The sequence below is a fragment of the Tenrec ecaudatus genome, chromosome 2, assembly GCF_050624435.1.
Source record: "Tenrec ecaudatus isolate mTenEca1 chromosome 2, mTenEca1.hap1, whole genome shotgun sequence".
Taxonomy (NCBI): domain Eukaryota; kingdom Metazoa; phylum Chordata; class Mammalia; order Afrosoricida; family Tenrecidae; genus Tenrec; species Tenrec ecaudatus.
Genome location: NC_134531.1, coordinates 2,891,734 through 2,905,498, shown reverse-complemented (window position 1 = coordinate 2,905,498; position 13,765 = coordinate 2,891,734). Strand labels below are relative to the sequence as shown.

At 56.6% G+C, this 13,765-nt stretch overlaps 1 protein-coding gene across 1 annotated transcript in view; it reads left to right on the top strand.

The window, feature by feature from the left end:
- PLEKHG4B (pleckstrin homology and RhoGEF domain containing G4B) overlaps positions 1 to 13,765 on the top strand; it is a 48,639-nt gene that overhangs the window by 19,283 nt on the left and 15,591 nt on the right. Inside the window, exons 9-18 of the mRNA XM_075541523.1 lie at positions 82 to 198; positions 514 to 612; positions 4,722 to 4,864; positions 5,223 to 5,361; positions 6,196 to 6,315; positions 6,690 to 7,216; positions 9,008 to 9,257; positions 12,281 to 12,370; positions 12,449 to 12,679; positions 13,363 to 13,533. Of these exons, the coding sequence (XP_075397638.1) occupies positions 82 to 198; positions 514 to 612; positions 4,722 to 4,864; positions 5,223 to 5,361; positions 6,196 to 6,315; positions 6,690 to 7,216; positions 9,008 to 9,257; positions 12,281 to 12,370; positions 12,449 to 12,679; positions 13,363 to 13,533 (1,887 nt within the window). The remainder of the gene's footprint in view (positions 1 to 81; positions 199 to 513; positions 613 to 4,721; positions 4,865 to 5,222; positions 5,362 to 6,195; positions 6,316 to 6,689; positions 7,217 to 9,007; positions 9,258 to 12,280; positions 12,371 to 12,448; positions 12,680 to 13,362; positions 13,534 to 13,765) is intronic.

The following is a 13,765-nucleotide window of genomic DNA, read 5'->3' as shown; positions in this document are numbered from 1 at the left end:
CAGAAGCAAACCCTTCACAGGGGCCGTTCCCCAAGGAAAGCGGCCTGCGGCCCTCACCCCGGGAACGTCATTTCTTGGCAGTGTGACGTGGTGAGCTCCCTGAAGGCCCTGCACAAGCTCATTGATGGCTCGCAGCTGACCGCAGCGCTGGACGGCACCTTTCCCTACAGCCACCGCGACTGGATGTGCTTCCGAAGGGTAAGGGCCGTGCACTGGCCTCGGGGCTTTTCCTCATATCCAGAAAGCGCCTTACCCCGTGGGCCACACCACCCTAGCCACCCCTCGCAGCCCAGACGTGGAAGGCAGGGCCAGTGCCCACTTGACTGAGAACGAGCCCCCCTGGGTTGGGAGAGGTGGGCCACTCTCCTCGATGGTTCCCCGAAGAGCACGCGCCACGCAGTGGCCGTCTTTTGCCGCTGAGCGATGACCAGCACTCCAGGGACGCAGAGCTGTTTGGCCCGGCGTCTAACACAATTTTCCTACCGCTGTCTCCCCGCCTCTCGCGCCCGACAGACGCTAGAGGCCTTCATGGTAAACTGCAAGCAAGCCTTTGCTTTCCTCCAAGACGCTCTCTGTGCCCTCAGCCCCCGCAGAGCTCCAGGTACAGCACAGGTAGGTCCTCACACCCCTCTTTACAGATACGTGGGGGCAGAGGGGCTCGGCCAAGATGAAAACAAACGTCGGGTCTCCTTGTCGTCTGGCGTAGAGACTTTGAAACTCTGACTGTGACTCACGGTGACCCTAGAGAACGGTAGAGCTACGCCCATGGGTTTCCCGAGACCACAACCCTCTGTGGGAGCAGAGAGCCTCATCTTTCTCTCGCAGAGCAGCTGGTGGTTTTGAACCTCTGGCTTTTGTGGTTAGCAGCTCAAGCAAGGCGTGACCCATCAGACCTCCTTTTAATTAGCAAGAGATCAGGTCTTTCTGGGCGTCATCCAGAGCACCCTGCCCTGCCGAGGAGGAAATGCCCCACGGGATTTGGTGGCAGGTCCTGTGGCACAGCGAATGCTGTTGAGAGTGTGTGGCCCAGGCAAGACGGTGGGGTGGGCTGGTGATACAGACCACGGGCCCTGGAGACTTCCAGTGGGTGTGGGGCCAAGGTCCAGGGGCAGGACCTGTGACAGTAGGTCTGCTGCCACCAGCATGCTCATGAGCACCCTTTGACCTCAGACACCCACCCTCCTGTCAGTGTCTGAGGCTTCACTCCCTGCTCTAAATTGGTGTCCACGTGTGGGCGAGGCCACGCTGTGGTTCTTCTATTTTCATTTTAAAACCAGGAATGTGGGTCACTGTGGCATGCCTGCTGCCAGTTGACTTGGGCTACCCCTCATCTGTCCGTGTGTCACACGGCGGTGGCTTGTATGTTGCTGTGATGCTGGAAGCTAAGCCATTGATAGTTCGAATATAAGTCGGATCACCGGTGGTGGACAGGTTTTCTTTATTTATGGTGTCTTAAATTTTTCGAAAATGTAGTTCTATCGTTAGCTAATTTTTGTAGCCATCACTTATCATGCATGTACACATACTAATATCCAGTGGTGTGGGGACAGAATTTGACGTTGAAAGAGGGTGGGAGGTTTTAGCACTATTTCAAGATCTAGGCAGGTGAGGAAGAAAGACCTGGCCACCTATTTTCTAAAAACATGTTTTTTAAAGGCCTTTATAACTTTGCAATGAGCACATTATCTGATACCACAGGCTCAGGTCACTGGACATTGGTGAGCTGCAATGGGCTGGGATTTGCCATTTTGAATCCGACAGTCTTGTGGTTTACTGTGGCAGGCAAGACAAATTGAAGAGGACCAGCATCTTACTCATTGTTTAAAAGGAAACATTTCAGAATCTGTCCTTCGGTCCAGTGCTGCTGGTGATGGGGCAGTAGTCACATGCCTACAGGGGAGACCAAAACGATGGAGTTAAAGATTTTTTACTAATTTTTGTGGCCTGGTGTTTAACAGCCATGTAACCAAGATCCACAGACCGTTGCTGGTAATTGGGATGCAAAAGTTAGAAACAAGAAAGGAAAACACATTTTCAAATATGGCCTTGGTGATGGAGACCAGGAATGCTAGGAGAAGACAGGATCTTGTGAAACCAAATGGCTTATTCATTGGGAATATCCGCGACCCCCGCTGCATGGAGTAGACCGGGATCCCGTTGACCACGTCTGTGCAAAGAGGCAATGAAGAAGCTCAACATCATCGATCAGAACAAAGCCAGGGGCCAGCTTTGCAACAGATCATCAACTGCTCGTACGCAAGGTCAGGTTGAAGCCGAAGAAAATGGAAACAAGCCCACGAACGTCTGAGGACGGCCGTGAGTCTGTCCCACCTGCATCTAAACCACCTCAAGAACGAACGGATCTGATGCGTTGGAACCTTAATAACCGCAGATCAGCCAAGTCACGGGAGGGCTTCAGACTGAAGAAAGCTAAAGGTCGTGGCAAAGACAGGACGAAGGAAAACCTCGCTAACGGAGAAGACGGAAACTTGATCTTGAAGCCACTCACGGCGACCCTCGGAGGTCGGGGAGAACAGCTGGGCAGGACTTCCGAGGGCAAAGTGTTTAACTGTGTGCAGACCTGGGGTTAGAAAAGCAAAAGGTAGGCGCATGCTCAGCATTTCTTACGCCAAAGAACTGGAAAGCGTAAGATCGAAGCAGCCATGTTGACGGATTGCGTGGGCAAATTGTCGGAGAGCGCAGGAACCATCAAGAGAAGGTGGAGGGTGTACACAGTCACGGTACCAGGAAGACTCGGTCCACGTGCAGCCACTCCAGAGGTAACAGGATCAAGAGCCACTGGTATTGAAGGAAGAAGCCCACGCTGCCCTGAAGGCATGCCCAGGGATTGAGGGACCACCACCAGATGTTGTCACAAGTGAACGCACACCTGGAAGCACTCCCTCATCTGTACCACGACATTTAGAAGACAGCTACCTCGCTAGCCAACCGGAAGAGCTCCATGCTTGTGCCCATTCCACAGAAAGGTGACCCAACACACGTGTACCTTATCGGGCAATACCATGCAGACCCCATGCAAGGAACATTTTTCTAAAGATACTTTAAGAGTGGTGGCAGCAGTACGTTGACAGGAACTCCCAGAAGTTCACGCTGGATTCAGAAGAGGACAAGGAATGAGGGGTATCATTGCTGGTGTTGCATGGATCTTGGTGGGAAGCAAAGAATACTAGAATGATGTTTAGGTGGGTTTTATTGCTTATACGAAAGCGTGACAGGTGTGGATCTCGGTAAACTCTGGTGACTCCAGAACAATTGAACGTGCTCCTGAACCTGGATGTAGAGCAAGAGACAGTCGATCCAATAGCACACGGCTCCCCACCTCAGGCTGCGGCCCTCTCATACACTTCCACCTGTGGTGCTGACCCCCTGCCATAAAGTTATTTTCGTTGCTACTTCATCACTGTCATTTTGCTACTGTGATGAATCGGGCGACCCCTGTGAAAGGTCGTTCGACCCCCAAAGGTTGCGACCCACTGCAATAGAAGAAAGATGTGTGTCAGGGTTGCATCTACTCATGGCATTTATTCAGTCTGTAAGCTGAGCAAATAATCCAAGAAGCCGGGTTTACATGAAGAGGAACTTGGCATGCATGTTAGAGGAAGACTTATTAGCAACCCGTAATGAGCGGGTGACACAGCCCTGTTGACCGCAGCCCCAGAGGACTTGGAGCCCTTAATGAACGAAGACATGATCGAAGGAAATGACTTCGAGCCTTCAGTTTTATTAGTCTTCAACAGAAAGAGCAGGAGTCCTCCCAGCCGTGCCATCAGTCACAACATGATCAACGGAAAGAGCAGGAGTCCTCCCAACCGGGCCATCAGTCACATACTCAACGGAGAATTGATTGGTGTTGGATGGGTTTTATGTTGCTCAGATCCACAGTCAGTGATCGTGGAAGGAAGAAAAACAAACCTCACTGCTGTTGAGTTGATGCTGACTCAATGACTCCCCCCACCCCCACGTGAGCATCCAAGACTAACTATTGGTGGGAGTAGAAAGCCCAGTCTTTCCCCGAGGAGCTGCTAGTGGTTTCGAACTGCTGACCATGTGAATTGCAGCTCAACTCCTGACCACTACACCACTGGGGCTCCTCAAGCAGCAGTCAAGAAATCAAATCACATATTGCTTTGAGCACCTCTGCTGCAGAAGATCTCTTTGTTGTTCGGTGCTTGCTGTCCAGTTGGTTCTGACTCCTGGTGACCCCGTGTACGACGGAAGCTGATACCGCCTGCGCCGCAGGACACCGTCGTTCTTCTCTTTGGACCCACTGCCACAGTCACCGGGTCAGTCTGTCTCCTGGCGGGGCCCCGTCTACTTCACCAAGCACGCACTTCTCCAAGGACGAGTTAGGTGAGACGACGTCCTGCCACCCTCACTTCAGAGGAGCACATGAGGAGGACTCTCGGGAGATGGATCGACAGTGGCTGCCAGCCTGCGCTCAAACGCAACCATGTTGAGAAGGGGACAGGACCGGGCAGAGTGACGTCCTGTTGTACCCGGGTTGTCATGTGTCGGGACCCACCGGGTGGACAGCAGTGGGTGGTGGGGGTTCCCTGAGGGCGGGCCTGCTGCTGACAAGGAGGGAGAGCCTGCTTGGAGTAGGGGTGCCACTAACACGGGGGTCCCTTGGAGTGGGGCTGCTGCGGTAAGTTGGCCGAACCCCTTTGGAGCAGACTGGGTGCATGTTTTTCGCCCGGCAGGAAGCCACCGAGCTCATCCACAGGCACAGGGCCGTGATGCGGCACGTCCTGGAAGACCCCCTGCTGGTCACCCTGAGGCTGGAGGGCGGCGCTGTCCTGGCGAGGCTGAGGAGGGATGCACCGGGCGCCAGTGAGGACAGCCGGTGAGTTGCCCCGCTGCAGGGATTCCCAGAGCCCACGGGATGGGCGGTAGCCGCTCCTGGGAGCGCGCAGTCTGCCCTGGGCATGGGGAGCAGGTCCCCCCTGGACCACTCTGCCCTCCCGTTTGCCGGGACCCAGAGCTGACCCTGGTTCACGTGCTGCGAGGAGAAGGCCCCATTGTATTTGATTTTTATTGATTATGCAAACATACGTGACTGCACGGGTCCTAGTAAACTGTGGTGTCCCTACCCCGTCCCCTGGGCACCATCTCTGCGGGCACCCTCCCGGCGTCCCACCCCCCCACCATGAGAAGCTGTCTCTGTGTAGAGGTGGGACTTACCACTCTGTCCTCTCTTCCAGGGACGCCCTCCAGGCGGCCACCAGGCTGTATGACCGGGTGGACGAGGAGGTGCACAGGCTGGTCCGAACCTCCAACCGGTGCCTGCAGTGGCTGGAGGACCTGCAGAGGCTGCAGCACAGCGAGCAGGGAACAGCCCAGGTCAGTGTCCCCAGGCCCGGAGGGAGCGCAGTGGGCACCGCTCATTCTGGCAGCTCCTGGGAATGGAACTGGGCTTGATTTCCCTTCACAGGCTGACTAGTCTGGTGGCACACGGGTCCCCAGTGTCGAGGTGGTCATGCCCTGAGCTGCGATGCAAGTGGTCGGCAGTTCAAACCCACCAGCTGCTCTGAGGGAGAAAGACTGGGCTTCCTGCTTGCGTAGACAGTGACATCCTTGGAAACCCTCGGGGGGTGGCTATGAGTCAGCACTGACTCGTGGCAGGGAGAGAATCTGGTGGTAGAGTGAGTGACGCTTAGGCTGCTAACCACAGCGGTTAGCAGCCCAAAACCACCAGCTGCTTCATGGGAGACAGACTGGGCTTTCCATTCCCCTGACAGTGCAGGCTTGGAACTCACAGGGACCGTCTCCCCTGTCCTGTAGGGCTGCTGTGAGTCAGATTGACTCACTGGCCGGGAGATTGAGAGTTCAGCTTATATTCAAATATGCTCACCTGTCAGAGTTTACTTTTCTCCTGAAGCTAGAGGTGGGCCATGCCCCGGAGTTGGGCCGACTCAGCTCTGCTGGCCAGTTGTGTGTTGCTGCTCCCAGTGCTGCTGAGTTCGCTGGCTCCCTGGCTGTGGCCTTGGCGTGAAATTTCCACACTCCAGCTGTCTGTGTCCATCTGGGATGGTGACCGACAGGCCAGTGGCTGCCAAGCCCTCCCAGACCTTCATTTTCTGTTGACTTACTCTAGGCCCAGCCTAGGACAGGGGCTCAGATTTGGCCTGTTAACCCAGGATGACCCATCTTGCTGGCTCCTCCTTACCCTCGTAGGTCCCACGGTGGCTGGAAAGAGAACCAGAGCTCACCGTCCACCCCAAGGAGCCGCCTACTCCTGGGAGCCAGAGCGAGGTGCATGAAGGGATCTCAGCCCTGCAGGAGGCAGCAGTCATGGTGGGTGCTCCCCGCCAGACACAGACCCCAAGCCTCCTTGCTGAGCCTCATGAGACCACCCCACCCCCACCCTGTGTTCATGGGGCCCCACCCTAGGGTTCACCTGACTCCACCCTGGTGCTCATGGGACCCCACTCATATGAGCCCCTGAAGAGTGGGTAAAGAATGATAGGGGCAGGTGGGGCGGGCTGGAGGAGTGGGTGGGGAAACCAGGCCCTTTCTTCCTTCCCCGCTTCCCCCCATAGCATCTAGGGCTCTGCATGTGAGTTTGTTCCTCTGGCTGCCCGTCTCTCTGTCCTGCCTGGGCCCACCAGAGCTATCCCAGGCCAACACCCTGCCCACCCCTCACTGACCTTCCCCTTCTCTGTCTCCAGGCAGCTGGGTGGAGGCCGCCCTGCAGAGAGGACCCCAAGCATGTAGGGAGCTGCTGCCAACAGGCAGATGTCCCCAAGGAGCCCAGGCCCAGCCAGGCCCTGTGGTCCCCGCTGCCCAGCCGCCCGGAGCAGGCCCTTCCTGTACCCCACCCTGGCTGCAGCTCACCGCTCTCCCCGCTGGAGGCTAGCCCTGCACAGGAGGACATGCACTGGGGCCCAGAAGTGCCTGCCCTGGGGGACTGCCCGGACGGCAGCTCCCCCTGCCCCACTGCGCCTTCCTGGGCCCCGGGCCCCCGTCTCAGGAAGCAGCCCCTGAAGAAGATGATGAGAACACAGAGCTGTGAGGCTGCCCTGCCTGCTGGCCCCAGGGAGCCCCGCCAGCCGGGACACACTGGGGTGCACATCAGGGGCCTGGAGGTGACCAGCTCTGTGGCCGCCGAGACCCCCCCAGACCCCCGGAACCGCAGCCTGTCCTCTCCGTCTAGGGTCTCCGCCCCCAACGGGGATGGAAGGCCACGTGCGGGAAGGTGAGGTGGATGCACCCTCCGTGAGGGCCAGGGTCAGTGTCCTCAGCGTACTACATGCTTGCCTTCGAGGTAGCCCTACTGGGGATCCCCGGCCCACTCTCTGAGCCCAAAGATGGCTGTGTGCTCGACTACTCACTGGGGAGGCTTGTCAGTTCCAATGCACCCAGAAATGCCTGGGAAGAAGACTGGTGATCTGTTTCTACAACAGCGGCCGTTGAAACCCCTGCAAGGCTCACTTCTCCTGCGGTCCCTCCACCCGGGGGCTGCCACCCCCACCCTGTCCTGTCCTGCACTCCCTCCACCACAGGCTACCATGGATCAGTCACCCCCACCCTGTCCTGTCCTGGTCTGAGCATCCTGTGGGAACCACTCCCACACTCTGACTCTGACTCTTCTCTTACTGATCCGGGACTTGGATCTTTCTGTCCTGCCTGCTGCCACCTGCTGAGCTTTTGGGGGTGCAAAAACACTGCCCTTTGATCTCCAGTGGTGACTTCTGGGCTGGGCATTCTAGCTTTTAGCGGTCACCTCCTGGGCCCCACTGTTGTTTGGCTGCAAGAGGACCCTGGGGGTGGGCTTGAAGGGTGTTCTAGGGTCACTGTCCCGTGGTTCCGGCAGCCCCTATCAGACCAATAAGTCTGGTCTCTGTTGTATTTTAAGTTTTTGTTCTGCATCCCCCTATCCCCTTTTTTGACAGGGGCTTTTGAGGTCAGTGGCAGTCTCCAGGCACCAGTTGGTTCTCCTGGTAACGGAGGCCAGGTTCCCATGGCCGGTCTGTCTGTTGGATCAATTGTCCCCTGGAATCTTTGCTTGTGTTCACACCTCTTTGCTCCCTGCAGGGAGAGGCCAGAGGTTATGTCTCAGAGGGCCTCTCCCAAGCTGCTGAGGAAAGCTGCTCAGTAAAGGGTCACGTCTGTCATCCCCTCTTTTGCCCCTGCCCCCCCCCCAGTGGTGCAGGCAGTCGGTGATACCCTGCAGGCACTGGCGGGTGCTACAGGTGCAGATGGGGCACTGGAGCCCCACAGCCCGTCCCTCAGCCCCTCCTGACTACTTGAGGCGAACTCCCGTTTCTCAAGCGTGCTTGTGTTGGTCTGGGTTGACTCGAGAAACAGATTCATAGACACACTCGTGTGTATAAGAAAGAGCTTTCTATACATTACGTACATTAAGAAAACATCCCAGCCCAATCCAGATCAAGTCCATCCATCCGATATTAGCCTATATGTCCTATACCAGTGTATAAAGACCTCTTCAGACACAGAAAACACATGCAATGATGCCGAATGCAGGAAGATCACAGGCCAGGAGAATAGTCTTGTGGACCCATTGGTGGCGGAGGCATCTCAGCACTGGAGCGGGTCTCCATGTGGCTCCTCCAGGTCCAGGACTGTTGCTGCCATCAGCAGAGCGCCACGTGTCTTGTCAGTAGAGTCTCTCCGGGAGTGAGCTGAGCTAGAGAGTGTCTAAAGAGTTCCCAGAATCCTCAGGAGAGTGCCCACCCCAATCCTCAGCCCATGCCCACACTGAGGCTTCATTGGCTATGACTGATTGACAGGCTAGACTCCACCCCTTCACTCTTAATCCTCCCAAATTGACAACAGATTGTGTAAGTCCCACAGTGCTCCGATTTGCAAGAGAAAGCCCAAGGGTGAACCAGGCTTGAAACACCCCTGAAATGGCAGCATTTCTGGTTTTTGCCCATGGTGCCCCCACCCCTACTGCCTGCTCCACGTCCGCGTGGGACAGCGTCCCCCAGAGCCTAGCGTCCAGCCTGCTCTCTCTGTCTTCCAGCCGCCTGCACCACATCGTGGCCGAGATGGTTGCCACGGAGAGGGAGTATGTCAAGTCCTTAGGCTATGTCATCGACAACTATTTTCCAGAAATGGAGAGGACGGACCTGCCCCAGGACCTGCGGGGCAAGCGCGGGACCATCTTCGGGAACCTGGAGAAACTACACGGCTTCCACGGCCAGCACTTCCTCAGGGAGCTGGAGCGCTGCCGGCACTGCCCGCTGGCCGTGGGCCGTGGCTTCCTGAAACACGTGAGTCCCTGGGCCGGGCCCTGTCCCCAGCGTGGGCCAGCTCCATCCTTCCTGCTGGAGGATTGGGATGGCTTCAGCACACGTGTAGGACATGTATTCTTCACAGTGGACCAGTCACGGCACATGCCTGCATAGAGGATGCGTTCGGGGAACGCTCCTGACTGGGTCCCCCTTGAGACCCTCTCTCTGCTCTCCATTGCCCTCCAGGGGCATGCGGGCTGCTTCGCCGAGCGCTGGGGACAGCCTTTGTGGACCTGGCCTTGGGTGAGGAGAGCCGCTCTCTGTGAGTCTCCTCTCCACCATGAACAGGGTGGTTTTTCACATTTGCCTTTAATGACATGTTGAACATACTGGAAATTCAACAAATATGCAAGGGGTGGGGTCCCAGGCAGTGGGGCCTTCAGTGGCCAGGATAACTGCTTCGTTCATAAAAGAATCAGAAAACAAAAGGAACAAAAGCCGTTCACTGAACTGCCCGTGAAAAAGCCTATTCGTCTGTGAAGTGTGGTGTTGGCAGACGCTGCTGAGTCGGTTCTGGAGAGCACACGTGCGCCACCGTCCCACCCTCACAGCGTCATCCTCTCTCTGAACATCTCCTTTGTCACTGCCCTCCACCTGACCGAGCTTGTCCTTCTCCGGGGACTGGTCCCTGCGGACCACACGTCCAAGTGCATAAGATGAAGTCTCCACCTCTGCCTTCTAGCGGGCCTTCTGGCTGTCCTTCCAGGCAGATTTGATTCTTCTGGAAAACCAGAAAGACTCAACCCACTGTCCCAAGTCGACTCCGACGCAGAACAGCCCTCTATGGGGCCTTCTGAGACTCCACTGAGACGGGCACAGACTTTGATCCCGAGGAGCAAGCAGGCTGGTGGGTTTGAATCGCCCACCACACTGTTGGGAGCCCAGTGCTTACCCCTTTCTCCTGGAAGCCCGGGAGCAGCCACTGCACCTCATCACGTCAACACCACCGTTCGAAGGTCCAGCCCTTCCCTGGTTCCTTAGTTAGCACCGGCTTTCACATGCAGAAATGAGCGTGGTTTGAGTCAGGTGGCTGCATTCTTCACAGCGCCATGTTGCTTGTTAGAGAGAGAGAGAGAGCATTAGAGAGCATTGATTCACCCAGTGCAGTGCATCCTTTGGCTTCTCTGCCGCTTCCTTGGGTGTCGGCTGTGGGTCCAAGTAAAACGAAGCTCTGGACTTCCATCCTTCTCTCCTCATCACGGTGCTTCGAGGGTCCCCTTGTGAGGGCCCCCATTTCCTCTCCGTGGAGGTATCATCCACACCGAAGGCTGTAGTCTCTGGTCCTCATCCGCGCCTTCGCCAAGCAAGGTTGCACGCGTCCGCCCCCCACACGCTGCTAACGATTCTCCTTCCCATCCTGGAGCCCTGCGCTTCTCCCGGAGTCTAGCTAGCTTCTCCCGGGATGTGCTCAGCACACGCATGGCGGAAGGCTGGTGAGGGAGCGCAGCCCCGAGGCACACCTTTCTTGATTCGAAATCATCTAGTGTCTTCCCGTGTGCGCGACTGCATATTCAGAGCTGGTCGTTTCAGCATTTTGACGGGCGGAGTATCTTCCGTTTTTTGCGGGTTCCTCCTGATCTGTTGAACGGCCTGTCTTCTCTGGGGATAAGGTTTCCCCACTTGCAGCATTTCACCAAGTTAGCCAAATGGCAGAAGAATTATATTTTTAGCATTTAAAAATGAAATTCTAGGACTTCACATCTCAGAGTTGTTCAGATGTTGAAATAAAAACAAAAGACTGAGAAGCCCCCGCAGGCCCTGGAATGGTGTTTCAGCCACAAGCCCTTCTCCAGCTCCGGAGTAAGACCTATCACTTCACCGCAGGGCCAGAAGGAAAGCCGAACAGCCAGAAGAGTACACCATGTCCAGGGACTGCGGTCTCAAGTTCACAGCTAAGCCCACGGCCACTGTGATCGAACCCACTTACTTGTCACAGAACTTGAGGTTTATCTGTAGCACCCACATTCAAGGGTTTTCCTTCTCCCCAGAACATGCCTATTGGTCTTAAAAAGAATACTACCAGTTTGTTGAGGGACACGGGGGTCTGTGCCCAGCTCAGAATCTCTCACGGTCATGTGTGTGTGTGTGTGTGTCCAGGTGTGTGCCTGTTTCGACCTGTGTATCTCTAGTTATATCAGTGCTTGCATGTCTGAGCCCATGCGTCTGTCAGTGTGTGTTTGTGTCTCCATGTATTTATGGGTATAGCTGTGTGTTCACATGCCTTCATGTGTGTGTATGAATCTGTCCATGTATGTTTCTGTGTCCAGTGTGTCATGTGTACCTGCGTTTGCATTTCCATGTCTGTCAGGGTGTGTCTGAGTGTGTGTCTGTGTTTCCATGTATGTTTCATTAAGTCTGTGTATTCACATTGTCTGTGCCTGACTGTTTATGTATTGTGTGTGTGTCCACATACATCTGTGTCGGCATACGTGTCCAGTCTGCTCATGTGTGCCTCTGTTTGTGAGTCCATGTGTACCCATGTTTGCGAGTCCATGTGTACCCATGTTTGTGAATCCGTGTGTACCCATGTTTGTGAATCCATGTGTACCCATGTTTGTGAATCTGTGTGTACCTGTGTTTGTGAATCCATGTGTACCTTTGTTTGCGAGTCCATGTGTACCTGTGTTTGTGAATCCGTGTGTACCTTTGTTTGCGAGTCCATGTGTACCCATGTTTGTGAATCCGTGTGTACCCATGTTTGTGAATCCATGTGTACCCATGTTTGTGAATCTGTGTGTACCTGTGTTTGTGAATCCATGTGTACCTGTATTTGCGAGTCCGTGTGTACCTGTGTTTGCGAATCCGTGTGTACCTTTGTTTGCGAGTCCATGTGTACCTGTGTTTGTGAATCCGTGTGTACCTGTGTTTGCGAGTCCACGTGTACCTGTGTTTGTGAATTCGTGTGTACCTGTGTTTGGGAGTCCGCGTGTACCCGTGTGCACATGTGTCCGTCTGTGCTGGGCGGTGCGGCCTGCAGACCCCGTGCAATCCCCCTTCCCCAGGAGGAGCAGTTCTGCATGTACGCGCTCTATAGCAAGAACAAGCCCCTCTCCGACGCTCTGCTCAGCAGCCATGGCAACGCTTTCTTCAAGGTCGGTCCCGCCCCCTTACGCTCTGCCCCGCCCCCAGCAGGCTCCAGCCCACCCATTTGCCTGGACCCCACCCCGCAGGCCAAGCAGCAGGCGCTGGGAGACAAGATGGACCTGGCGTCCTACCTGCTGAAGCCGGTGCAGCGCATGAGCAAGTACGCGCTGCTGCTCGCGGACCTGGTCAAGGAGGCCGCGCGCAACCCCGCCCGGGAGCAGGAGCTCGGCCAGCTGCGGGCCGCCGAGAGCATGGTCCGCTTCCAGCTGCGCCACGGCAACGACCTGCTGGCCATGGACGCCGTGCGCGGCTGCGATGTGAGTGCGCGCCGTGCGTGCGCAGGGGCCCTGCACCCGGGGGCGCTGCACCTCCCACGGCCAGGCCAGCTGTGGGACTGGAGCGGGACAGAGGGGCACCGTGGGCCCTCCTTAGAGCCACGCTGAGACTCAAGACGGCAGCCCGCGGCTCGAAACACGCTGGGCCTTCCCCGTGGCCTCTGAGGGTGGCCACTGCTCTCCGGGGCTGTGGGGAGGGCAGTAGCCCACAGCAAGCAGCATGGTGAGGCGAGGCCTACGCTGAGCAGGGGCGGCGGCGGCGGGAAGGCGGCAGGGATGACGTGGTTATCAGTGGGATTTCAGTACAGTGTCTCCGAGGACTTTAAAAGTGGGGCGTGAAGCTGCAGCCCAAAAAAACGCGCGCTGCAGCCTCCGCAGATGTAGGTGCCATGGTCTGAGGTCCCCAGCCCTGGCTGCCCCCGGGCCCCACACGTGGCTGTGATAGCTAGCTTTTATGCTGGCGTTGGTGGCGGGGCTGGATGCTGGGCAGTGGGGCCCAGTCCGGCTGAGTGGCTTGTGTGCAGCGAAGCAGCAATACAGACTCACTGCCATCACAGCTTGTGGCGGGAAAGCTTCTTGGAGGGGTGTCTGCAGAGATGATGGGAGTGTGACCTCGCCGCTGTCTCGACACAGCCACTGCCGCTGACCATGCCCCCTCCCCGCAGGTGAACCTGAAGGAGCAGGGGCCCCTGAGGTGCCAGGACGAGTTTGTCGTCTGCTGCGGGCGGAGGAAGTACCTGCGGCAGGTGTTCCTCTTTGAGGACCTCATCTTGTTCAGCAAGACCAAGAAGATGGACGGTGGCTATGACATCTATGTGTACAAGCAGTCCTTTAAGGTAGTGCCGCTGCCACTACTCCGGCCCACGCTCACCCCAGAGCTGCAGTGTCCCGGGTGGAACTGGGCCACTGTGGGAGCAGGTGTGCCCCTAGCCTTTCCAAGTGTGGAGAGCACAGGTGACTGTGGCCAGACCTGGCAGGCTCCCAGGGGTCTCCTCACAGCCACCCCCCTCCAACTGAGGACCATCCTGTACATGGGCCTGCTGGGGGTTTCTTGGGGGGCATTGAAAC